Here is a 27,697-nt window from a genome sequence, read left to right as displayed (position 1 = left end):
GGTGTCACCCTGCCTGCCAGCCACGGATGGTGGCAATCGCCACCAGCAATATCCAAAGTGTATGTGGCCTCTGCTTGTTCTCAGGAGGTTCAAATGGACTAAAGCAGGTAACTAATAGTTAAATTAGAAAAAGAGTACTTAATACTTAGGAAAATGATGGTGAAATTCCGATGGCAGACATCCTGGGATCACCTCAATTCCTTTAGGATAACTTTTATTGTGCAGGTCTTTTTTTCTGCCCAGAAGTTTTGAAGTATAACTATGACCAAGATTACCCTTAAAATCTCCCAGACAGAGTTAGCTGAAATTTGGCTAAGGAGCCAAAAGAAATGGAAGAGGAATTTGGAGAAAGAAAGTTTGTATCTCCACCTTCCTTTTCCTTCCAGTCCTCTAGTCCCACCAGCTCAATAGGTTCCAACTCTTTTAACAGAAGAATTTACAAAGGACTCTCCTGTTCCCTGAACATTTTGATGTGCCTGAAGTGAATCTCTGCACTTGAAACAAATAAGTTTGCAATTTCATTGCAGTGGGAAAGGCCTAATAATAGTCTGGTGCCTGATGGCATTTGTAGGTTTTCAAACGAAATGAGAGTAGCACTTCTCAGAAGGCACTTTATACATCTGTTCCCCCTTTATACTTCATAAGAAGTAGGGGGAAATACTTTTTTTGGATCATCTGCTTTTGTATATTGAAGGTGTTTTTCACCATCAAAAAGAATTTAATGAGAATTTATCAGAAAGTTCAGGAAAAATATTTAAAATAAATTATTTACCCTATACATGTTTTAGGCTTAATAAGATTTTGTCTACTTGAAATTGGGGAATTAAAATAAATATCCACAGTAAGAGCTTTAGATACAAGGTTTTGTTTGTGAACTTTTCTGGACACACTGGTCATTTTACATTTGAGTTTTTTGGGAGTCTTTTTGTCTCTCTCATGTTCTTGTGTGAGCAGCAAGACAAAACCTATCCTGATTACACCAGGGAAAACAAATAACCAGGCAAAATGCTTTCATAAGAGAACATGACTCTAATCACAACTCAGGTGAAAAACACATTTCAGACAAAATAGGGTTGCTTTTGTTTGCTACTTTTTTTTAATATCCTCTAAAAAGGGGTAAATATTACAGGATTATTGCCTCAGTGCATTACCTCTTGTCTAGTCATTCACACCTGTGAAAAACTGAATGAAAAAACATGTGCCTTCATAAAGTTTGGGAAAGTGGAGAAACATGCACAAAGTATATTCAGAGTTAAACTGGATAATGATCCTGTTCAGGTAAAAAGGGACAGATTTTCAAACCTGTTCATGTAAAAGGGGTCAGATTTTCTTTCCACTTAGGCTAATGCAAACTGCAGAAATATTTTCCATGCAGTACGCTGTGATTTCTTCTAAATTATCTGATTTTGCTTATCCTTGATGACCAATAGGTTTATACCAATAAAAAACATTACAGAAAAATAATTTTCCTTTAAACTAGCGGGTGGAAAGTTTAAAAAGTTTATACTTTTGTAATTTTCAAAGAAAGGCACAGATTTAGAAAGGCACATTCTTAGAAACCTCAGCTCAGAGCTGCAGGTGGCAAAGCAAGGCAAACAATGCAAATGCTTCCATAAGAGGGAAACATGGTCATTTGGGATTTTTTTTTTTTTCTTTGCAAAACATTGTGAAGCACAGCTGAGGAATGCTGTGTTTTGAAATGGGAAAGGGCAACAGGATGCATCTCTTTTCTGATCTATAAAGGCTGATGTTTTGCTGATGTTCCTACAAAAAACCACTTAGAAATGCAGTCCCTGTCCACAACATCCTCATTTCAGTGCTTCAGTTTACTTTTTTTTTTTTTTCCCTCTGAGGCAGATGCATGAGGACGACATGAAGAAAACGTAAGATTACTTTAAATAGATGCAGCATCCTCAAGGCAGGGCACACCCTCCTCAATACTGCAGCTGGTTTAGAGGGTTGGACAAGAAAGGGACGTGCTCCGAGTCCCTCAGCTGCCTTCCCCAGCTCTTCTGTCACCAGTCTGTCACCTCCTCCCGGCTGCACTCCACACCAGCATCCTCCTCGTGCGAGCAGTTGTGCGTGCCCACATCGGCATGGGAGCACTCCAGCAGCGTCCTCTCCTGCCCGGAGCACTGCACATCATCCAGGAGAATGCGGAGCGAGGTCCCTGCCCCAAATTCTGCCTTCTTGGTGGCCCGCACCACGTAGGGGAAGCCGAGCTGGCGGCACACCACGGCGGCGGCGGGCAAGCTCCAGCCATCGTCGCACACCGTGCCCCACTCGCCGTCGATGAAAACCTCCACCCTGCCCCGGCCGCGGCCCCGCCGGCCCTGCCGCATCAGCCGCACGGAGCCATTGCCGGGCGGCTTCTTCCTCCTGCGCTGCCCCCTCTGCTCTCCCCCCTTCCCGGGCTTGGGCGTCCTGACTCGCTCCCCTGCCGGCGTGCGGGGGGTTTTGGGGTCTGGGACGCCTCCCCACGGCGCCTCGGTCGTGGTCGTCAGCCGGGGATTTGGTGTTGGTGTTTTCATAATAAACTCTGTCGGGGGAAAAGCCAGAAAACCGTGAGTCTGTCACTCTCTGGGCAATGCTTGAGGATAACTGTACAAAACCAGTGCTGATTTTTGACTTGTTTAACTAACTTCGTGGAATTTGCCTACTTGATCCTGTTGAGAAGCAACAACACTTAGTGACCCAGTATTTCCTCAGTGAAAAATGTGGGCTGCTGTTAGTCAGTAGAGAGGACCGCAGGGCTGAATGCCAACTCGTGAGCCTCTCCCAAAAAGGAAGCTCCGAGTGGTTCATTGGCAAACATCAGCCTGGCCCTTAAAGGGTAGGTGCTGGAGTTTCAAAGTCAGGAGAGGAGCTCTTCACCATATCCTGGTGAAGAGCTGCCGAAAGCGTTTTACAGACAGGCACTATTTCTGCTCTTCTCTTCATTACTAAGAATTGGATCATTACCAGAGGAGAGCGTGGCCTCCCCACTGGGCCAGATGCTTTATTCAGAGGAGCTGAAATCAGGAACATTCAAAATCAATTCTCTCTGGCAACTGGAATGCACAAGAGGAACGGAGTTGCCAGGACAACACATAAAACAGGATTTGAGGTTGGGTTTGTTCTTCCTTATGAAAAAAAAAGAAAAAAAATAAAAGAGCCTTGAACTCTGAGGAGATGAAAATTCTTTGCTGTCACAGTTTCCAGGCCTTACTGGACTTGCTTGTTCACATGTGCTTTATTTTTAGCCTAAAAATAAGTTTTAGTTTGCCAGAAGGAAGCAATTCAGAATTTCACGGAATAACATTCAACAGAGCTGGGACAGTGTCACAGACATTTGTAAAGACATCATGACTTTTTGAATTATATCCCAGATTTATCTACTCTCATTCATCATTTGCTTTGTAGTACAGAGCAGAGGAAAAATATCACTGTCCTATTTGTGCTTAGTATCTATTGCCCCCAAAAGACAAATCCTTGCAGCGCTCCATGTTTTTCCAAATAACGCTCTTTGAATAGGAATTGTATTCATGACATGAAAATATTTCCTCTCATTGGAAGCTCAGGTTCTCATGGCAAGAAATAGATTTGAAGGCCTTACCTGTGCACAGCTCATTTGATGGAGCCTGATCTGGCAAAGTACTTAAAACCCCTGGAACTCAGAATACTGTGTAGGACTGCTTGAAAGCTAATGGTCACCTGGGAGTGCTTTTCACCTCACTGGATCAAGTTGTTATTATATAATACTCTTTGTTAAATTATTTATTAAATACACTTCCAAAAAATGTACTCATAGTTAATACAAGGCACATGCCCTGGTGATTCTGCTCCATTAAGACTAAATACTAACTAAAGCAATAAATATTTACAGCTACACATCCTTGTTTGCGTGCTTCTGAATCAAAATGATCCTGTTTATTTCTCACCAAAAAGTGAATGTAGTTCTTGAGACACTTGGTAGAATCTCTCTCACCATTTCTAAGTTTTAATTTATGATGAAAACTACCTTGTAAACAAGCCCAAAAGATTTAATTATAAGTATAGTTTTAAAATCTGAACTTTGGACTTGCATGGAGAATAATGCATAAGCAGAAACACAAAAATGGTTGAACACGAACCAAGTTACTAATATTTGGAAACAACCTGTGCAGCTAGAAAAGGAGAACATCTCTGAAGATGTGCTGAGTGCTCAGGCATGTCAGCAGTCAATAATTGGCCTTTGAGTTTGCTCCACCCTAAAGACTCAATGTTGCAAGGTGCAGAGTGCCCTCATTATTCCCTGAAGCCAAAGCTGTAGGAACTGTTAGTGACTCAAATGCAATGTAATATGATTAATGTAATTAAATATTAAATAAAAGTATCCTGACTTTAGGGTTCCTGCAGTACCATTAGCTTTGTGACAAAGTTCAGGGACTATGCTGAGTTGGAAGGGAATTTGTTAAGAGTACTGCCTAGGTACTTACATGAGTAAATTAAATGCACAGGAGAAAAGAATGGTGATAGTGCCCAGTCTACTTTTGAGATCCTAATATTGTGTTTAGGTTTTTGCACCTCACATAAGTAGTACTTGGCATGCTGCAGATTCAGCTCCACCACTGACTACTCCAGCTTTAGCAGTCCAATACTTCATGCAGCATGAAGCAATCAAAAAGCCCTGGAGGGTTTGGGTAAGCCAAAAGTTCACCTCAGTGCGTGATCACTGATTCTTTTGGGAACATTTTCTCTTCCCATATTTTCTTACTTTCAACTCACAATGACTCAGCCCTCATCTTGCTCAATGAGCTACCTCCCAACCCTTTACCCATCATATCCTCCCCACTACCTGAAGCTACTGCAAAAAATCACTTGTCACTGAAAAGCACCATTGAGCACAAGGTCTCTGGACAGGAACAGTTACAGGGAAACCAAGCTGGTGGTAATGAAATGTGTACAAATGTAGCATGAAAAAGGGAAAATGAACAGGGTCAGAAACTACAAAGCAAATTTCACATGGCCGGGAAAGGGGAAATTCTTTATGACTTATTTGAACTCATTTGGATCTTCAGATCCAAAACAGCTGGAAAGATTTAATTTTGAAGATACCCTGAAGAGTGAAGTTCTGGGTGGTCTCCACACATGTGGACAGATAGTGCAAGTCTGGAGTTTGTATCTACTGCCAGCTAACATGAACCAATAATCAACAGCAAGAGTTACACTCACTCTCCTTTGGCACAAATGGGATGCGCTTGCTTTTGACTTTCACTGGTGATGGCTCAACTCTGCATTTTCCTGGTGGTGCTCTCCTTGAAAAAAAGGGACACATATGCTGCACAGTTAATTCTTTTCCTCTGGCATTGCAACACTTTGCTTCCCATTGCTTTTCTAAGAACATAATGCTTATTGGAAAAAAAAAAAAGTCTGTTTAAACGATGCAACTAATCTCTTACAGTAGAAAACATAACCAAACAATCACAGATCGCCATTGATGAAAGTCCAAAAATTTGCAAGGCTGTGTTTTTAGTTGCCACTATTGATGCCATTAAGGAAATAAAACATTGGCAGGTTCAAGCACTACAGAAAGAGATTAATCAAACTGAAAATAACAATTACAAAACTAGACAGTATATGTTGAACATCTGACACAAAGGTCATGTGTATGCAAGATTTCAGACTGTTTTCACGGAAGCAAAATAACACACTATTATTCATACAGAAAGCCCAAACAAATGTCATGCCAAAAAACCATTAGTTTCAGAAAAGAACTCCAAGTGTCTCCTCCAGAGGCTCTCTCCTAGTAGGGTGCATTATTTTGACACTCATTTGTTTGCCATGGAGGTGTATCTCACTTCTGGCAAGCCACATCTGGTTCATCACCACTTTTTCCTATGACAGCTGTCCTGTTAATCCTCAGACTTCTTCAGAGGTTTTCAAATTGGTTCAAAATGCATGATGTTTGTGTTTGGAGGGTATAACTCCTGTGTAATGGGATTGTTTGTGTCTTCATTTCTATGGAAGGCAGACAGCTTCTTTGTCATCTATCTACAAAATGATGTTCCCTACTTTTATGAATTTTCCAATGAATTTTTTTGTACTCTGAACATGAATAAAACTTCTTTTTAAACTTAAACTTACGACTTGTGTTTGACTTCTGCTTTCTTTATTTTTGAAAAGGTTATGTAATACCAGCTTCTTAATACATAGTTTACAGGAACTCTTCCATTGCATTAGATAATGGAAAATGCTCCTGACAGAGGAGAGTTGGAGGAAACACATGATAGATCTGGGGGCTCTTTAACTTTGGGGGCTGGTTTAAACATAAAACTAGATGAGTGGTTTGGTTCAAAATGCCCAGATAGATAAAGCTGTAAATTCAATCCATAAAAAAAAAAAAAAAAAAGCTACAAAAATCTCACTCTCCATTTCTGGCTGAAAGTAGCTTGGTGTTTAGCCAATAATAGTAACACTTAAAAAACAGGAAGATGGAAAAAACAGCTGTAAGTCTTCCCATAAAACTCAGCTATTCCCTGCCTTGCCCAGTCTCAGATACAGGCACATGGAATCCAGGAGGTGTAACGATGGTCCAATTTTCTTGTCCAATCCATATGCCTCTTTGAAGCACTAAAAAGCATGTACTTTTTGATATTCATGTCTGGTTTGCCCTAGAAAGCATTGCAGGTCACACTGGTCCAGCTTTGGCTGCAGTGGGCTGGGTACAGGGCTCTTCTGGGAGATTAAAAAAGGGGTGGAGAGGAATTGAGAATAAACAGCTTGAGAAAAACTGCCTACTTTTGGACAGGAATCTAGAGAAACTTTGCCCAAGAAAGACATTCCACCCATAAAATACACCTTCAGCAATCAGGAAATCTTCCAACCCACATAACACCAACAGGCCCCATAAAAATTTGGCACCAGGCAGCGTAGGCCCCCATGACTGCAAGAGCAAAGCAGACCTACAATTAGTTGCTCCAGATGCTCCTCAATCAACCTCACCAGAAGGGCCCAGCATGGGAGAAGAGTTAATTAGTCAGCCAAGATCACTCATCACATCCACACCATCCATGCCAGGACTCACTGCACCATCACCAGGTATTTGCAGCAAGGACATCTCATACCTGGACGTGTCCACCACTTTGTACACCACTCCATGGGAAGCTGTGGCACTTGGTACACCAGTAGACAGGAAGTACAATTCCCCTGGGAAAAAAAACAGGCACAGCCATGAAAACTGTCCATGGAGTTCCTGTCCTGTGCAGCACAAAGGTGTTAACTCAGCATCACAGGTCTGAGAGCTCATCAGCATACAATGCTCTTAGTGAGTGGGAGCTTTTACAAATCATCATGAAGTACTATTTGGACAAATTTCCACTGCAGGTTCACCTGCCCAGACTTTACTTGTCATCTCATTATAATCTGTGCTCTTTGACTTCTCTAATGTAAGACAGTCAAACCCTGAATTACTTTTGTTGAAATGAAATGAAAGGAAATTAAGAAAGTTCACTGTCTTCTGCTCATTTAGATGAAGCACTCCTTTGGGGTGAATTACAGAAGAACAAGATTTTGCTTTTGCTTTCTCTAGCACACCTACAAAATGAGACATATCTCACACAAAAGGCATTTGATCTGTCGCAGCTCTATCTAGTCACAAGTACAGGGCTTGACCTTCAGCCAGACAAAGTCCATCACCATTTATTTGACTTCTTTTCTCTTAACTGAATTTCTATACTTCTGTTGTGCAGGGGAGACTGGGATAAATAGTCCTTCTGGCACTCTTCTCTTTTGACAGCTCAAGTGCTTGAGTAGTGCAACAAAAAGGATCAAAGAGAAAAAAAAGTTTGCAATATTAAAAAAAAAAAGAAAATAGAAAAAGAGGCAATATGGAGTTGCTTAGCAAGGCAGATATTTTTGGGTGTCCTATGGGTAATCCAAGGGGAAGAGGGGAAGGAATGGAGAGGTTAAAGTGAGCAGAGGAATGTGTGGGCAGTTCATGGCAGTCGGGGCTGACCTTCTCTCCTCCTACTTGCTCTCCTGTGCTGCCCTGGGCTGAGCTCCTCTGGATAATCTCAGGGCAGAAACCTTTGGCTACCCCTGGTTGGTTTCTTCCTTCTTCTGGTGAGCTTCATCAACGACAGGACAGAGACAGCCTCGGTCCAAACAGGAATGGGAAACACCTGGCACTGCATTTTGTGGTGATGTGTGCTTTACACCCTGCCCCTCTTTCCTGGAAGTTATCAGGCAGGAGCGTGGGTGCTCAGGCCATGAAGCACACAGGCTACACACATGTGACACACAGATACAGTGCCTGGGGTGTCTCTGACACGTTCTGCTGGCCAGGGATGGGGCTGATGGCTTTATAATGGCTGTGCAATGAACCAGAAATAGAGCTCTCCCTACCACATACACACATCCACTGCACCAGGTAGATTAACATTCCTGAGAGAAACAATGCCAAAACTTAAATTCTTCTGTGAAGAAAACCTTGTTAAAATAAACTGCGTGGCAAACTTGTAAAAAATGAGATTCCCAGCACAGAAAAAAGGTGCAAGAGAAGACTGTTCACTGTAGATAATGCAACCTCACTACAATGTTATCAAAAGATTTCTTTCCATTACCAAAAAGCAAACACAAGGCAATATTAACTACCTCTGAAAAGAAACTCCAGCCCAAATCTCCATTCAGCTCTTGTACTCATGCAAAGAACAGTGCAGGGAAAAAAGGTGGCAGCATTACACCCCTGCTTTGTCCAAACTGTTGACAAGCACAGGATGAGGGAGATCATCCTCACGAGCATGAACAAGGGTTGCAATCAACAGCTTGATATTGCACTTAGTATAAAGCTGATTTGAACTAAGTTATTTGATTTTAGGGTAAGACATCCTTCTCACTACAGCACTGTGAAATATCTCTAAATCCATGAATATTAACCATTAAAGAAAATGGAATTTAACTCTAAAAAAAAAGTCAACCTTTCAAGCTAATACTTAACTTGGAGGATTTGCATTTACGTGATAAAATTTGCATTTATATGATTTGTGCAACATCCAAACTTAACATAATCTGCAGGAAAAACCAGATGTTTAAAAGCTGGGGCATTCTGGAAGCAGGTGCTTGTGACCACGGGCCAGGAAGTCCCTGAAACAGGACAGAACACAACTCCTGTATTGCTGGGTTGCACATGAAGCTCCTTAGTGATGGTGCTGAACATCATGGGGCTCATCCTCTCCCCGCCCCCAGCCAGGGGCTGCACGGGCTGCACATTCTGCAACGCCCATGTACAAATAACAGGAGACACCACCAGCTTTCATCCCAGGACTCTTTATTTCCTCCTCTTCAGATCACAGCAGCTACCTTCTAGAAAGCAAAATGTCTCCAGTCATGAAAACACAACAAAGCTCCACTGAGACAGTATCCTTCAGTCCTATACAAGGCAAAATCCCAGCTGGCACTAATAAAATATGGACTTAAGCAGCCTTTTGCTGATGCCTCACTCAAGACATAACATAGGCTTTCGTTCTGCTTCACCTTGACAGGTACAAATATCCCAGCCCAGGGTGAGCAGATACATAATTGCTGTTCATGACATCTGCTTCCCTGTATCCATTAATAATGCCCACGGCCTTCTTGACTAGACAAGAATATAGACTTGCTCTCCCTTGGGTATCAGCTTCTCAGGCTCTCAGGGCCTGCATTCTCCATGGCACAGCACTGTGAAGAATGAGGTTTCTTTTCTAAGCTTTGTTTTATTCTACTTGGCCCCTTCGTCTCCCTGTTCTCCAGAGGGAAGGTGTGAGGGCAGCAACACGTCCAGTACACCAGACTCAGTCCCAAGGGAACTGACTCCAATTCCCACTGCAGGCACTGCATGGCACACAGACCTCAAAATTAGCCAAAATTAGCATTGTAACTTTGGGTTGATATTTGGGAGATGCTGAGAATCTCACTCACTGGCATTTTAAAGACTGACAGACTCATGCTCTGCCTCCCCACTACCCGCTGCCTCCCAGGAGCCCTCTCTGATCTCTTCTCTGGTGTTTTCATCTGAAGAGATACCACAAACATGCCATTCAGTGTGACATAAAGTTAAAAGATTACCTGCTTCATCCTCAGCGAAGGAGATGATGTATTGGTAATAGTTATTGATAAGCCCAGGGAACATGCACGTTTGTCCTGTTCCCATGCAGATTTCACTGTACTGCCACTCTCCAGTAGCATGATCCTCCTTCAAAGACATCAGCCGTCTGCAAGGCAAAAGAGCACTTCCACAACCCAACCAAGAAGACTTATGAATATTAGCACGGACATCTGAAAGGATAGTTAATGCTTCCTACCCATACTAGCTGCAATAGGAACTGCAGCTTCTCTGAAAAGTGAAGGATTGGTAATATTAACCCAAATGTATTATACACCCTGCAACCCCTTGTCTTTCAAGGGCAACACAAGCACATGAAAAAGCAAGAGGGGAGGGTTGAAGGGCTATCAGGCTATTTTGGGGGTACAACTTAGTGAGTGTCCTAAGTGTTTACTTACCCACTCATAAAATCACCAAATATGTACAGGCCATTCAGGTTTGGAGACTCACAACCTCGATAGACATAGCCTCCTGTAACAGATTTCCCCATTTTGTGTGGATATGCATAAATTGGAAGCACATCATCTGTAGGGCAGAAAAGATCTGTGACTTGTTTTGCACATGCTGCAGAGTAGCTCTTGATCTAGATTGTTCTGAGACTGGCAGAGTACAAACAGGTTCACTGGAGCATCTTCTATTTAAATGAAGTGCAGATGGAGTTGTATTTATTTTGATTTTCACCTTTTCAGAACCACATTTGATTGCCCTGCCCCTCACCAAGACACCTCAGCACTCTCCTGAGCCCTTCTCCTCCCACTACAGTCCATCTCTGTTAGTGCCACTTCTGGCACATTTCTACAGAGCTTGTCTGGTTTAGCTATGAATTCACAGTTACCCCAGAGACACTGCACCCATGCAGGAAATGCAGCTTTGTTTAGGTAGTAAAAGGAAAAAAAGAGATGGGTAACTCCAGACTGCAGGCACTGATGAAAAGATATGTCAGATGTCAGCACAAATAGCTTCTGTTCCTCTGAGATGGAGAAGCAACTTGAAAGGACCATCAAATATTTATGGGATGGCACAGGCATGAATGATGTAGTACTGGCATATTCATTATGAAATATAAGTTAAAACGTAAGACAGATGTAAATCGGAAAGAGCTGTCCTGATTTTGAGGGCCTCCATTAGGTGCTTCCTCCCCTTTCTTCTGAGGCTCCTGGCTTACAGGTACCTCGTGGACCCTCTCCTCCTCATCTTCGCAGCCTTTCTCCCTGCCCACATAGCAGAGGCTGCAAGTAGCAAACCCAGCAGCTCTGCTAGTGAGGAATTTGCACCAGGGGAATTTCATCTAAAGCAGGTGTTTTCTACACTTCAGCTGTGCTTATCATTATAAAGGGGCTGTGACATTTCACTGTTCTAACAAAAGGGTCTCTAAAGTCATCAAAAATTGCTCTGAATCCCTGGAGACCTCAGTAAAGTGTCTGCCATGAATGTTCATGCGGGTACTGTCACACAGGAGAGCACTAAATGAGCTCTCTGAACAACTGCTTCAGCAAAGGGAGTGCAAAAAATCTGTTCCCTGCTCTTGACATTTTTAATAAAAAAATACTTAATCACTCTCATTGTACTTATAGCTAAGTTAATAAAAGGAAGGAATTTAAACTGAGTTAATAATAGGAAGAAAATTAAACAACAACACACAGCACAGAGAAGAGAAAAGAATCAGAATCTCAGCTAATGCAAATCAGTGCCAGCCGACCCCACCACCCCCCTTGATCTCTGGGAAGAGGTTCCAGCACAAGACATGGTCCACATCAGCCCTTGCAATTCAATATGTTCTGACTTCACCTGTGCACTGGAATTTAGCCAGCCAGCAAATATTCTCAATCCCATTTGGAATAGTTTAAAGAAATGAAAATAAAATGAGTTTTTCTTTTTTGGCATAGTTAAAAGAAACAAAAATACACTGTACATTCAGTTGCCTCAAAGCAGGCAATGTGCAGAAGGGTTGATCAGTTGATGTTTTTCTCTTTTTTTAAAATAAGGACAAAACTTGTGAGTTACAGAGAAAAATACAATTCCTCCAAATTTTTCTTGCTCCTGCACAAAAGCTTATTTTATATGGCAGAGATTAAATTGTCCCTCTAAACCCCAGAATCACCAAGTAATTTCACTAACAACACCAATCACCTAGAAAAACAACAGCTAGCATGTTTCACTTTCCTCCTAACTCAGAAACGGTAACATTTGTACTTTCAGTAGTTATGCCAAGCCAGCTCCCTTCTAGACTGAGACAGCAGAGGTTTACATCCCAAAAAGGTGTGTTTCCCACCAAGCAGCCAGGCTTTGAAGGCAGGAATTAAAAATGAGAGCCCATCTCTTTACCCAGTGAAGAATTGGTGCAAAGTTTTTTATCGTAACAGCTGAACCCTTCCCTCGCCCTCCAGCCGTAATTTTTCCCTTTCTCGACGATGTCGACTTCTTCGTATTTATTCTGCCCCACATCTCCACAGAAGAGCCGTCCCTTCCCTTCCTTGGTTTGAGGGTCCCCCCTATCAAAAGAGCAGCGCCACATGTTCCTCACTCCGTAGGCGTAGACTTCGGGGCGAGCTGTAGGGTCGCTGATGAAAGGGTTGTCAGGAGGGATTCGGTACAGGGGCCCGCGGTCGTTGTTGTTCACATCGATCCGCAGCACTTTGCCCAGCAGGGCTGATCTGTATTGGGAAAAGAAATGAAAGAGAAAAAGAGAAAGAAATAAGACTAGACCTTGGTAAAAAAATCAGAGATGGGGGGTTTGGAAAGTCTAGGGTTTCATTCTTTATTTTTCAGAAAAGACAAGTCTTTGAATACCTCTGAAAAAACAATCATTTCAAGATAATTTCATTTACCCCCGAACAAAGCCAGCCTTCATGTGGCTGGCATTGATTTCCCACACCCTGCTGCCCTGCAGACATGTGCTGGGAGCTTGAAGCTGCCATAGGGATGGATCCACTCTTACTTGTTCTGAGCATTTCCAAAGGTGCCAAAAGGATCCCCAGCCATGCCTCCATCTCCAGTAAAGATATAGAGATACTCATCCTCTCCAAAGAGCAACTCCCCTCCATTATGGTTGGAAGCAGGTTCTTCTATTTCAAGGATTATCCTATGAGAAAATAGGGAGGAAAGCAATTACCTACTGCACAAGCACTAAGCAAAGGGCAGAGCAATGTCATGCCAATGCTGTTCTTGACAGATGGAAGCAGCTACAGATTGGTTTTGACACAAATTCCTCCATATCCATGTTACTGAATTTTTCTTGGGCTTTGCTGATTTTCTAACCTTAAATAGTTTCAACATATTTTCCAGATTACAGAAACACCAAATTGTGTAATATGGAAAGTCTGGGAAATTACATGACAAAATATACTTTTAATTACCTCAACTTTTTCTCTGATTCTTTCTTCCTCCTTGTTAAACTCGTTTTGTATTTTTCTTTATATTTTATTAAAGAAAAGGTATCTGAGCTTATAACCAATTGGAAACTGTAAGAGAAAGGACTCCAGTCCATCTGTGCATCTGTACAGCTTTTGGCACAATCCTGACTGGAGCTTTCAAGGAGAACATAAAACTTTTCAAACACTAAAGAATAGTTAAATCCTTAAAGAGAGAAGAATCCTTAAATTATAATTACACACTCAGGACCTTATGAGTTTAAAGAGCAGTTAAAAGCAGCCCCACCAACAAACTGACATTTTGACAAAGGTTATTCAAAGCAGTACCAACAAAATTTACCTTAATTTAAACCCCAAGATCTCTATTTTAGTTTTTTACTTTATACACCTGGAATCCCTTTCATAGCAAGAAAGTGTGAAATATATAAAGTATAATTTTATAGAGTGGTAAAGCCACAAATACATGCAGGGGAGGTTCCCAGGTATAACAACTGAAGATTGTTCATTTTACTCCAGCTTCTAAAAAAGTCCAGATTTCATGCTGGCAGTGCATCTTAATAGCTATGAAAGCAAATTATAATATTTACTTACATCACCTAATTTTTAGACAGTTTTTTTTCCTTCTGAAATGTTGATAGCTATTGTGAGTTGTGGGAAGGAACCTGACTATGGAGTGATTGTCAGCTCCTGTTAAATGTCAGCACCTCTGTGATAAGGTAACTGTGCAAGAGTGCACAGGCTCCATCTGGCAGAAGGAGTGAGAGACAGTTCTGTCTGGACACAAAGGTGAATCTTCCTCAGCCTCCCAATGAAGATGGAAAAAAACCCAAAACACACTGAGCAAACATCTGAGGTTAAACAGACACACGCCTTTGTGCCGAGACAATGCACACCACATGTCAGCCTGAGCTCCCTCTTGGGCAGCAGCTCAGGATGAAGTCAGTGGGACCTGTGCCTACACAAGCACAATAGGACCACAATTTTGTTTTCTTAAGCTTTTGCCGTACTAACCATAAGCTAAATAAGCAAAGAAATTGTTACAAACATAGAGCCTGAGGATTTTTAAACAAGACAGCTCATGGGCTGTCAATATCTGCAGGTTTCTGATTCACTTTCCTGAGTGCCACATTGTAACTCCCCTTACCTGTCATCTACAGTGCTGCTTACACTGCATTGCTGTAATTGCTTTATAAACCAGTATCCCCTCTCTATCATTAGGCTACATGCATTTTTGAGCTAGAATCATCCACAGCTGGGTATTTGGAAAGCCCCTAATAAAATCCAAATAAGGAAGCAAAAATCTTAGCATTAGTAATATTCAAGGGTCTCTCAAAACGATGGTTCTATAACATAGTTCTGCAACAGGTTGTAAATCTATAGACTGACTGCACAAACAAGTCCCTCATCATCTGTGCATTAGTGTGGAACAACTGCAAGGCCAGACTCAAACAAGTGACACTTCCAATTAAAATGCACTCAGTAATAACACAGTGACTTGCTTTTTATGTAATTTGATATTAAATTTGTAATATCACAGGGCTGAGTTGTTGTTCAGATGAGAAAATATGGGACCAAATCCATCTTTGGTAAGGTTATCACTTAGTTTCTTTATACTAATTTTAGAAACCTTTGGCTTTGAAATGATTTTCACTCATGCTTTGCAGAAGTCTATTTTAAAGGGTAATTGTAAAAGAACAAAGCAAACAAACAAACCTCCAAGCCCCACCCAAAAAAACCCCAAAATACTAAGTACAAATAATGTTTAATCCATGTTTAGTTAAATCCTCTGACATGCCAGAACGGAGAGCTATACGTGTTTTATCCCTGAACACTTGCACTCCATCCATGGAGGACACACACTTTCCGTGTGCCCTAGACGTGGACTTGGGCTAACACGCTAACAATCCAGGATGCAAAAACCTTAAGCTAAATAAGTCTCATTCATTAATAATCCTTAAAAATGCACAAGTTGCCCTCTAAGATCTTAAATTCATTTGTCAGAGAAACGTGTACAATACCTTTCAGAACCATGGTCCAAGGCATTCATGTCACTAGGAGAAATTCTGAACTCACTGATTCGGATTCTCTCTTCATAACGAACTTCCACTGAATAGTAGACGTACACTTTACCATTAAATTTGAATTTAGGATGGAAGACAATACACAGAAACCCTCTCTCATCTCCTTCCCAGGGTGAGGTAAGCACGGCCTCGCTGATGTTCAGAAAAGGCTTTTCAAGCCTGGATCCATCGGGGAGGTAGGTCCACACCAGGCCAACCTGCTCTGCGATGAAGAACCTGTGGGTGCCATCGTTGGCGTGCACCATCGCAACGGGATTGCGCAGCCCGTTGGCGATCTCCACGAGGCAGAGCTGGAGACAGCCCTCGGCGTCAGCGGTGACCAACCCCAGGTTCTGGTTCAGGTTCTGGTTGGCCAGCAGGTGTGGGAAGCAGTAGTCAGTGTCCTCCAGGGACAGGTAGCGGCAGAACTTTGCCATGTTGTTTTCCAGTGCAATTAACTCCGGGTCTGCAGAGAGAGAGCGAAAAATGGAGCGGCAGTTTTGCCACACTTGCATGCAATAGTCTTGGCATAGTCCTGGTATCGTCCGCACAGGGGTGGAGGGATCTTCAGCATCGTACAAGTGAGCTGCATATGGAGAGCATTCCTAGAGGGAGGGAGAAAAAGCTTCAAGTCATTCCTTGGACCAGATTTGAAACAGCTGAGCAGTGATACTAATTGGAGATACTCCATCTTAATTAAAAGATATGTTGTGGTTTATTCTGAAGTTATATTAACAGAGGGAAAGATGTGAGAAAGGGGATTTGTCTCAGCACTCATGGAAATTATCTTCAATATTCCTGGTGAAAGCTGACTTCCTCAAGCTGTTACTCATTTATTCTGGCAACAGAACTTTTCAAAAAAACCTGCAATGATGCCTGTGTTGCTACATCACCCTAGTAGACTGTACTGAGAAAAAAGAGACTTTTCTTCCTTGGATGCTCTGACTTGATCTATGAAATAATAAGATCCATCACAGAACAGAAGTGAAACCAAAGAGTTAGCTGAGAAGATTCAGGCCCTGCATCTCCACACTGACAAGAGAATGGGGAATGCCATCAGGGCCAAAGCCTGGGGCATTCATACCTCATCATTTGATAATCCAAATATGCACCTCAAACATGGGTGTGATTTACAGCTTGGAAGGAGTGGGATGAGAAAATGGAGGAGGAGGGGAGGACACCATCCTTGCTTGTGTCCAGTTGCCTTTGCTGGTGGACCTTTGCCTACAGACATTTATATCCCCAGCCAGGAGTGGGGAAAGGCATCTCATGATCCTGACAGGGGTCACCAAGTTCTGTGAGGGATGCTGAGGTTGCAGGATTTCAGACTGAGCACAAAATGGTCATAATCCAGGCAAGGCCCACTGGCAGCAGCTGCAGCTCAACCCTTGTTTATGGAAAGTGCAGCCTTGAAATCTGCCTAAGGACTGGATCAAGTTCACACATCTCATTGAATTCTTCACTATGAGAACGCCTACAGACACATTTTCCTTATGAAGAAGCTGAAATCCAGTAAAACTCTAAGTTACAAACTGACCACAGTGACTCAGTTCTGCTTTGCAAGGGTTTTTCCTTGTAACAAACACAATATTTTCCAGTTATAATGCATCTTCTCAATGAGCACCTCAAAAGTGCTCCTCAAATAACACAACATGACTCTGTGGAGGCTCAGTTATTTTCAAAGTTGTATTTTGATAAATAGCTAAGACAAGAAAGGTCAGAAGAGAAACCACTACTTAAATAAATTCTGTATTTTCAAATTCCTAGCTGGCATTTCTTCATTTTTTTTTACTAACCAAAACCAGCTTAATTAAAAAAAAAAAAATAGGGAGCTGTTTCTAGATCTATAGGGAGCTATTTCTTAATGCAGATTACAACACTAGTCAATAGCTGAAAAGATATAACATCTAAGATTCCGAACTGTTTAAATTAGCTGATAAGCACACACAATATTTATTTTATTTTCTATTACATACCATAATGAACTGAGAGGCCATATAACAGATCATTAGTGCACAATAAGCCTTCCTCCTGGAATGTCAAGCCATTCATTGCAAAATGAAGGTTATTATGCCTTCAAATGAGCAGCAATTAATGTGGTAAAAAGAAGATTGCTTGTGACACAAAACACTGAAATTACACAGGCAGATTGGGTAACACACTCGGCTTGCTTACATGAGGTGTGCCAGGGTGTGCTAGTTTGAAAACAAACCAGTGAGAGGCACCAAGTCAGAATAACAATTTAATGGAAATTAAAGTAAAGGAAAAGAAAGTAAAAGAAAATACTGACAGAGTCAAGATACAACCTGAGTCCCTATTAGGCAGGGTAGTGGTAGCAGTCTGGTGGAATGGTGGCTGCAATCCTCTGAAGTGGTGATCCTGTAGTAGAAGGGGTCTGCTCTTCCTCAGAAAATCCAGCGGTGGCTGTGTAGCTCCTGTCCTCTGGAAATCCAGTGGAGTCCCTTTGATGCTCAGAGTCCCAGTTATATCCATGATGGGATGCTTGGTTCCTCCCTCTGGGTGGAGCATCTCACAATGGGGTAATGAGTCATGAGGCCAGGTGTTGATTAGGCTCGTTAACAGAAGATAGTCCGGAGGGAGTTATCTCTGAGTCATGCAGCAGGACAATGATGGGCCATTAACAGAAAGATAGTCTGGGGGGAGGAGGCAAGGAAGACACTGCCCCACCTGCTTTCAACAGCTCATGAGGATGGTAATAGAATACACCTCAACCCAGGACATTATCCACCCCTTATTCTATTACCATCTACATCATCCCAAATCAATACCTTCTTAAACTCTAAACACACATACATATATATATATATATACAATGAAACCCTACACACCGTTCTCACCTAAGATTAGGTCTCCCTGTGGTACACAACGGGTTTCCCCATCTTTTTGCATTACCCACCAAGTGCAACCAGGTCCTTGAGCAAAGACAATCCCACGGATGGGTTTGCCTTTGCCTGAGGTGGGATTAATCCAAACAGTCTTTCCTAAAATACCTCTCAGGTGTACCACAGGGACTCCATCTCCATCCACTGTGTGCAGGGGTTCAGACTCGGCAGGACCAGCTCGATTGATGGACCCTCGGGTATTGACCATCCAGGTAGCCTTCGCTAAGTTCACTTCCCAATTTTTGAAGGTCCCCCCACCAAGTGCCTTTAGGGTGGTTTTAAGTAGTCCATTGCAGCGTTCAACTTTTCCGGCAGCTGGTGCATGATAAGGAATATGATATATCCATTCGATACCGTGTTCTCTGGCCCAGGTGTTGATGAGGCTGTTCTTAAAATGAGTCCCGTTGTCTGACTCGATCCTGTCCGGGGTGCCATGTCTCCACAGGACTTGCTTTTCCAGGCCCAAGATGGTGTTCCGGGCTGTAGCATGAGGCACAGGGTAGGTCTCCAGCCATCCAGTGGTTGCTTCAACCATGGTCAACACGTAGCGCTTGCCTTGGCGAGTTTGGGGAAGGGTGATGTAATCAACTTGCCAGGCTTCCCCATACCTGTACTTTGACCATCGTCCACCATACCACAGAGGCTTCACCCGCTTGGCCTGTTTGATTGCAGCACAGGTCTCACAACTGTGGATGACCTGTGAAATGCTGTCCATGGTAAGGTCCACCCCTCGGTCACGGGCCCATTGGTATGTTGCATCTCTCCCCTGATGACCAGAGGCATCATGGGCCCAACGAGCTAGGAATAATTCTCCCTTGTGCTGCCAGTCCAGATCCACCTGTGATACTTTCACCTTGGCAGCTCGGTCCACCTGCTCGTTGTTGCGATGTTCTTCATTAGCCCGACTCTTGGGTACGTGCGCATCCACGTGTCGAACCTTCACGGCCAGCTTCTCTACTCGGGCAGCGATGTCCTGCCAAATCTCAGCGGCCCAGATGGGTTTCCCTCTGCGCTGCCAGTTGGCTTTTCTCCAGCGAACCAGCCATCCCCACAGAGCATTAGCTACCATCCACGAGTCGGTGTAGAGATAGAGCCTCGGCCACTTCTCTCGTTCAGCAATATCCAAAGCCAGCTGGACGGCTTTAAGCTCTGCAACCTGACTCGATCCACCTTGTCCCTCGGTAGCTTGTGCAACTTGCCGTGTGGGGCTCCATACTGCAGCTTTCCACTTCCTGTTAGTGCCTACAATTCGGCAGGAACCATCAGTGAAGAGGGCATAACGTCTTTCAGTCTCCGGTAGCTCATTATATGGTGGGGCTTCCTCAGCACGAGTCACTTGCTCTTCCTCTTCTTCAGAAGATAATCCAAACGTCTCACCTTCAGGCCAGTTTGTTATAATTTCCAGAATCCCAGGGCGATTCGGGTTTCCAATACGGGCACGCTGTGTGATGAGAGCAATCCATTTGCTCCATGTGGTGTCAGTGGCGTGATGCGTGGAAGGAACCTTTCCCTTGAACATCCACCCCAGCACTGGTAGTCGGGGTGCCAGGAGGAGTTGTGCCTCTGTGCCGATTACCTCTGAGGCAGCTTGGACTCCTTCATAGGCGGCCAAGATTTCCTTCTCTGTGGGAGTGTAGTTAGCTTCAGATCCTCTGTAGCTTCGGCTCCAGAATCCCAGTGGTCGGCCACGAGTCTCACCAGGCACCTTCTGCCAGAGGCTCCAGGACAGACCATGGCTCCCGGCTGCAGAGTAGAGCACATTCTTCACCTCTGGTCCTGTCCTGACTGGGCCAAGGGCTACCGCATGAGCGATTTCCTGTTTGATCTGGGCGAAGGCTTGCTGCTGTTCAGGGCCCCAGTGGAAATCGTTCTTCTTGCGGGTAACCAGGTAGAGAGGGCTCACGATCTGGCTGTACTCAGGAATGTGCATTCTCCAAAAACCTATGGCGCCTAGGAAAGCTTGTGTTTCCTTCTTGCTGGTCGGTGGAGACATCGCAGTGATCTTGTTGACGACCTCGGTGGGAATCTGACGTCGTCCATCTTGCCACTTTACTCCCAGGAACTGGATCTCTTGGGCAGGTCCCTTGACTTTGCTCCTTTTGATGGCAAAGCCAGCTTCCAGGAGAATCTGGATGATTTTCTCTCCTTTCTCAAATACTTCCTTTGCTGTGTTTCCCCACACGATGATGTCGTCGATGTATTGCAGATGTTCTGGGGCCTCACCCTTTTCCAGTGCAGTCTGGATCAGTCCATGGCAAATGGTGGGACTGTGCTTCCACCCCTGGGGCAGTCGGTTCCAGGTGTATTGCACACCCCTCCAAGTGAAAGCAAACTGGGGCCTGCATTCTGCTGCCAAAGGAATGGAGAAGAAGGCATTGGCAATGTCAATAGTGGAGTACCACTTCGCTGCTTTGGACTCCAGCTCGTACTGAAGTTCCAACATATCCGGCACAGCAGCACTCAACGGTGGTGTGACTTCATTCAGGCCACGGTAATCCACCGTCAGTCTCCATTCTCCGTTGGACTTACGCACTGGCCATATAGGGCTGTTGAAAGGTGAATGGGCCTTGCTGACCACCCCTTGGCTCTCCAGTTTACGAATCATCTCATGGACGGGAACCACAGAGTCTCTGTCTGTGCGGTATTGCCGACGGTGTACTGTTGCTGTGGCAATTGGTACCTGTTGTTCTTCAACTCTTAGCAGTCCCACGGCAGATGGGTCATCTGAGAGGCCAGGCAATGTACTCAGTTGTCTGATATCTTCTGTCTCCACAGCAGCTATCCCAAAAGCCCAACGATGTCCTTTTGGGTCCTTGAAATATCCATTTCTGAGATAGTCTATGCCGAGAATGCACGGGGCCTCCGGGCCAGTCACGATGGGGTGTTTCTGCCACTCGTTCCCAGTTAAACTCACTTCAGCTTCCAGTACAGTCAGCTGCTGGGATCCTCCTGTCACCCCACAAATGGAAATGGGTTCTGCCCCCACATACCTTGATGGCATCAGAGTACATTGAGCACCTGTGTCAACCAAAGCCGTGTATTTTTGTGGGTCAGCTGTGCCAGGCCATCGGACCCACACAGTCCAAAAGACCCGATTATCCCTTTCCTCTACCTGGCTAGAGGCAGGGCCCCTCTATTCCTGGTTCTGGTGCATGTTGCTCCCTTCCGGTGAATATGTTCCTGAGGTCCCTTCAAGAGGATCAGTCATACTATCATTCTGGTATCGTCTGGAGTTCTGTGTGTGAGAGACCGGAGCAATGTTGACTCTAGATGCGCTTCTTGTGGTAGTTGTCCCTCTTTTTAGTTCACGTGACCTGGCTGCTAAGGAGGAGGTGGGTTTTCCATGCCACTTACTCATGTCTTCTCCATGTTCCTGAAGGAAAAACCAGAGATTACCTCGTGGGGTGTATCCTCTCTCCCTGGTTGGGGGACGCCGGCTCCTAATGGCAGAGACTCTTGTTGGTTCTGGCGAGATCTGGTAAATCTCTTCCTTAAGTTCCTTTTTCAATTTCTGATGGCCTTCTTCAATCAAACTCCGGACTTGCTCAGCTGAAAGACTTGTTTCCACGGATGAGACATGGGTGCGAAACGGGGCTGTGACGGTGTCCTCGTAAATCCTCAGTTTGTTCACCAAGACGCCCACCCTGTCCTCGCCTTCCCTCCATTGCAGCGTTGCCAGGTAACGGGAGTATATCTCTGGTCCAAGGCGTGCGAACCTCAACCACATCTGTGACGTGCACTGGACACCATCTGGGCTCTTAGGAAATCTCTCGTCTTCTGAGAAAATGATCTCCAGCACAGCCAGTTCCCTCAGGCACCGGATACCTTGTTCCATTGTGCTCCATTTCCCTTGGTGCACCTGGAGGTCTTCTTTACAAAGGTACCTGTCCCTGACACTTGTAAGCAGTCGCCGCCAGAGGCTGAGAGTTTCTTGGGTTCTCCCGATCCCCTGGTCAATGACCACATCCCGGGACAGAGATCCCAGCTGCCTGGCCTCACTTCCGTCCAGAATGGTGTCATTGGCTGCAGCATCCCAAATGCGGAGCAGCCAGGTCAGGATGGACTCGTTTGTCTGGCGTGTGAATTCCCTCCGCAGGTCACGCAGCTCACCCAGGGATAGTGACCGAGTGATGATCTCTGGCTCTGCCTCTTCTGCTGGATGTGAAGGTCCTGCTGCATCCTCATCAGTCACTATGCGGACTGACTTGCTTTTTGATTTCTTCTTCTGCACGGGGGCAACTGCAATCGGTTTGGGCTGTTCTGGTTCAGTGGTGGCTTGCATGGGGACGCTGACAGTGCTTTTGGTTCCTTTCTCCTCTGAGTCAGTCTGCGTAGTCATGGACGCTGTTGTTTTGTATTTGGTCCCTTCCTCCTCTGTGATAGTCTGTGTAGAGATGGACGCTGTTGCTTTGCATTTGGTTTCTTTCTCCTCTGTGACAGTCTGCGTAGAGATGGATGCGGTTGCTTTGCGTTTGGTTTCTTTCTCCTCTGTGTCAGTCTGCGTAGAGATGGATGCGGTTGCTTTGCTTTTGCTTCCTTTCTCCTTTGTGACAGTCTGCGTAGAGATGGATGCGGTTGCTTTGCTTTTGCTTCCTTTCTCCTTTGTGACAGTCTGCGTAGAGATGGGTGCGGTTGCTTTGCTTTTGGTTCCTTTCTGTGTGGCAGTCTGTGTAGACATGGTATTTGCTGCTTTGCTCCTTTTTACCTCCTCCTCAAGCAGACGTTGCACCACACTAAGTAGCGTTCTGTTTCTAAGCATGGTGTACACAATGCAGGCCATGGAGAAAAAAGAGAATAGAACTGACAAGAAGATTATACCATCCTTAACATCCAGAGGGAACTCAATATTTTCAAAAACTGCTGTGCCTGGCCTGAAAGGCTGGAAGAAACCACTCTCTACTCCTCCCACCAGGGGCTGGGTGCGATTGTTGAAGAGATCCCAGACAGAGGAGCCCAGACTAGGAAAGCCAAACAAAACTGAGTGTATATTCCGAATGGTATTCATTGCCTCGCAGGTTATTATGCTATAGACATAATAAACCAATAAAGCAATTCTCATACCAGTCCCTGGTTTTAACAGGAGTAACACAACAGGCAGATAGTTCCCCATGTGAGGAAAAATATAGAGAGCAAGATACAGAACCCATGCAGACAAGCTGAGCACCATGGTGAATAGGTTTCTGTTAATACAAGATTGTAATTCTGACTTTCTCTCAGAGCAGGCCCCACGTTGGGCGCCAAATTATGTGCTAGTTTGAAAACAAACCAGTGAGAGGCACCAAGTCAGAATAACAATTTAATGGAAATTAAAGTAAAGGAAAAGAAAGTAAAAGAAAATACTGACAGAGTCAAGATACAACCTGAGTCCCTATTAGGCAGGGTAGTGGTAGCAGTCTGGTGGAATGGTGGCTGCAATCCTCTGAAGTGGTGATCCTGTAGTAGAAGGGGTCTGCTCTTCCTCAGAAAATCCAGCGGTGGCTGTGTAGCTCCTGTCCTCTGGAAATCCAGTGGAGTCCCTTTGATGCTCAGAGTCCCAGTTATATCCATGATGGGATGCTTGGTTCCTCCCTCTGGGTGGAGCATCTCACAATGGGGTAATGAGTCATGAGGCCAGGTGTTGATTAGGCTCGTTAACAGAAGATAGTCCGGAGGGAGTTATCTCTGAGTCATGCAGCAGGACAATGATGGGCCATTAACAGAAAGATAGTCTGGGGGGAGGAGGCAAGGAAGACACTGCCCCACCTGCTTTCAACAGCTCATGAGGATGGTAATAGAATACACCTCAACCCAGGACACAGGGACAGAAAGAGACAGAGCATTTGTCAATTCACTTGTAATGACTGAAAAATTGGCCTTAGAAAACAAACTGAAATGAGACAGAAAGGGAATTTGATGGGAAGGCTGAGTGGGAGCTAAATCTGTTGTTGCCTATGGAGGTTTCCCATTCAGAGAGAGGAGGCCCCTCACTTGAATACTCAGGTGTATCTCATTCTCTGAAAGCCTCTTTCAAAGCAAGCAGTGATCTTATGCAGTATAAAGCAATGCCCTGGCTTCAGCATCAGAATTAAAAATAGCCTGGAGATATGGTTTCCCTGTCTCTTTGTCATTGCAGGCTGTTCACCACAGCCTCGGGTGTGTCTGAATAGAAGTTGTGGACAACTTCTTCCCTCCTTACCACATTCCTGGTGGCATACTGCTAATTACATCAGCATTACACTGGCAGTGATATTCAGAGATCTGTCACTAGCCTGAGAGTACCCAAGCATGTCCTAGGGTATTTTCAAGACACATGTGAAATATTTTCCAAATTTTATTCCATAAGAGATGGAGCCTCATGCCTTATGCTGAATTTCTCTGCTTTTGAAGCAAATGTTGTGGTCCTTTAGCCTTCACATCATCCTGTCATGTTCACGTAATTCAAAATACCAAGAAGCTCTACCCTTAGTCAGAGCCCAGGATCAATATTAGATCTAAATTCTCATTTCCAAATGATGCTGTCTGTTCATTAATTTTAAACTATGTTGTGATCCAAAGACCGAGGAGACTAATGGGCAGATGATCAGTTACTTCAGTAGGGCTGGAACTAGTTTGTACTATGAAAATAACTCATCAGAAAACAAAACAAGTTACATTAAGACAGGCTAGCCAAATGCATCCTATTTGTTCCAGGAATTCAGTGGCAGCTCCTTATCTGAGGAATTACAACAGTCTGAATCTGATGGAACACCCACATCAAACAATGTCTTATTTACTGCTGCTATCAGCCTGGAGGAAGCAACAGGACTCCTCCAAAAAGTGTTTAACTTCCTTATTATCCCTAACGTTCCATGTCCACCTCCATCTGGAAACTCAAGCCTTTAAGCAAGCTGTTTCCCAAGAAGCAGGGTGAGGCATCTGTTCACTTGCAGTTTGGTGGAGAAGAGAAGGCTCCAAGGTAACCTTATGGCACCTTCCAGTATTTAAAGGAGCTACAAGAGAACAGGAGAAGGACTTTTTACAAGGCAGTGTAGCAATAGGACAAGAGGTAATGGCTTTAATCTGAAGGAGGGTCAATATAGATTAGATATAACTACAGTGAGGGTGGTGAAATACAGTAACAGGTTGCCAAGAGAGGCGATAGATGCCCCATCCCTGGAAACATTCAAGGACAGGTTGGACAGAGTTCTGAGCAACCTGATCTGGTTGAAGCTGTCCCTGCTCATTGCAGGGGAGATTTGACTAGGTCCTTTCCAAATCAAACTATTCTACTATTCTACGAACTCAAGAAAATGCAGGAATCCACAAGTACAAGCTGAGACACTTGTCAAAATAATTTGATCACATTTGAGAGAAACCATGAATTGTGAGCAGAAAGAGACAGAAGCGTGCTGAATAAGTCACAGAAACACACTTACTAATTCAGGTCTAGGATATAAATTGTATATACAATGAATGAATAGAAGCAGAATGTTCTAGAGTGTTTGCAATGACTGAACATCCCTTACGTGCTTGTGCAGTCAGAGGTGGTGGTTTGTAGCTACATCTGGGCTGATGATGCACTGAGCTCATCAGAACATTTCAGTGAATCATTGCCTCCCACATTGAAATATTTCTCTGTTTCTGAAGACATTTTCAACGGTTGGCTTTCTGACAAACACAGAAGACTTATTTATCTCCTCCAGAAGCAGGAGTGCTTAGCACACACTGCTAACTGGTTTCCTATCAGCAAATGGACTCTTAGACACTGCTTGTTTCAGAAATATATTCAAATGGTTTTTGCTTCCAGTACAACATGAGATGAAATAGAAGTCAGTTCTCTAGAACCTGGTGTGGTAAAGTGTTTTCTTTCTCTTCACACTTTAGGGAACCCAAGAGGTACCGGCAAAATGCTAGGAGCAGCATTTCTGAAAAGCCATCTGAGCACAGCAGACAAGACTCCACTGTCTGAATTAATTTAAGGTTTACACTTGCACAGTGCTGAGCTGCCACTGCTGTGTCTCAGGGGCATTTTCAGACATGCGAAGCCTCCACTGATGATAGGGTCAGACACTTTGTTCTGTGCAGACTGTGATCGTCCTGTTATCATATCTGGCCACAGAATATCAACCCTGAGTGGAAATTCCCCCCGTGTAGGATGACCACCACAGAGGTTCCTATGCCACATCCACAGGCATTACTCTGCATCCATCACCAGGACTGTTAGCACCTGGAACACGCTAAAAGTATCTCAAAGTGCTGTAATCCAATATAAAAAAACCCACCTGACCCCATCATTTGTCATAACAAGCAGCATGATTTGTGCAGACAGGTCCCCTGTGGATGTCTTCACCAGGTCTAGTGTCCTAACCCCAGGAGGGTGAGGAGAGTCTGCAAGCTGTAACTGTCTACATACCTATCTCAGAGACTGCTGCTCCTAAACTAAGTAGCAACATTCATGTTCCTCTTTTAGACAACTGCAAATGGACAAAAGTCCACTGGGATACTTGATGATGGACAGTCACTCCTTCCAGTGCCTGGGAACACATGCCTAGGCTGCTGTGCTATTCCTGATGTGTGGGGCTGATGTGCCCAGGCACTAATGCCATGGCTGATGCACTTGTGGGTGGGTACTCCAATCTGGGTTTGGGAATTAACGTCATGGCTTACACTGCCCTGGACTGTCCAAAGTCCCTGTGCCTGGACAAGTGCACAGGATCAATGCACCCATGGGATCAGTGCACCCATGTCTGGGCCGAGGCATCCATACCTGGGCTTGATGTAGCCCCGCATGAGTAGATGCACACACACCCGGGCCAAAGCACCTCGATGGGGCAGAAGCATCCATGCCTACACCAGAGCTCCGTGCAGGGGCTGAATACCTCTGATGCCCCCTGCGCATTGGCAGACCCCCACGTGGCTGAATCCTGCGCGGCGGGATGCCCCCTGTGCAGTGGGAGCTCCGGGAGTCCCGGGGGTCTCACCTGGCAGAGCAGGTCCTGCAGGTGCCCGGCGCAGGCGGCGTAGGTGCGCTCGTCGAGGCCGGCGCTGAGGCGGTAGAAGCGCTGGAGCAGGGCGCGGTCGCGGCGCGGGTCGCAGCAGCCGAACTCGGCGTAGCGGCGGCAGAAGGCGAGGCCCCGCGGCGGCCGGAACGGCGGCTTGAAGTCCAGGCACTGCGGGTGCGGCCGCGCCGAACGCGGGGCCAGCGCCGCCGCCAGCAGCAGCGCCAGGGCCGCCCGCGCCCCGCCGCGCCCCGCCGGCCCCCGCGGGCCCCGCATGGCGCTGCCGGGGCACGGCCGGAGAGGTGGG

General features: G+C 44.8%; 1 protein-coding gene across 1 annotated transcript; it reads right to left on the bottom strand.

Annotated features, from left to right (window-relative positions):
* Window positions 1-13: 13 nt before the first annotated feature.
* On the bottom strand, window positions 14-27,666 carry HHIPL1 (HHIP like 1). The gene is made up of 9 exons (XM_069018754.1): window positions 27,373-27,666; window positions 15,489-16,135; window positions 13,038-13,181; window positions 12,425-12,753; window positions 10,498-10,624; window positions 10,063-10,208; window positions 7,086-7,167; window positions 5,194-5,276; window positions 14-2,539 (listed from the first exon to the last, which is right to left on the bottom strand). The coding sequence occupies exons 1-9, from the start codon at window positions 27,664-27,666 to the stop codon at window positions 2,016-2,018; spliced, it is 2,376 nt and encodes a 791-aa protein (XP_068874855.1). The 3' UTR covers window positions 14-2,015.
* Between the last annotated feature and the right edge of the window lie 31 nt (window positions 27,667-27,697).

The sequence above is a fragment of the Aphelocoma coerulescens genome, chromosome 5 (genome assembly GCF_041296385.1).
Source record: "Aphelocoma coerulescens isolate FSJ_1873_10779 chromosome 5, UR_Acoe_1.0, whole genome shotgun sequence".
Classification (NCBI taxonomy): domain Eukaryota; kingdom Metazoa; phylum Chordata; class Aves; order Passeriformes; family Corvidae; genus Aphelocoma; species Aphelocoma coerulescens.
This window is presented reverse-complemented; position numbering and strand designations above follow the sequence as displayed.

Excerpts from the sequence above, each read along its gene's own strand:
- HHIPL1 (XM_069018754.1), bottom strand. The coding sequence starts at position 27,666 with ATGCGGGGCCCGCGGGGGCCGGCGGGGCGCGGCGGGGCGCGGGCGGCC. Across the intron at positions 13,182-15,488 it reads TTGGACCATGGTTCTGAAAG|GATAATCCTTGAAATAGAAG; the intron begins GTATTGTACACG and ends ATTTTCTCATAG. Across the intron at positions 10,625-12,424 it reads TTGCACCAATTCTTCACTGG|ATGATGTGCTTCCAATTTAT; the intron begins GTAAAGAGATGG and ends TCTGCCCTACAG.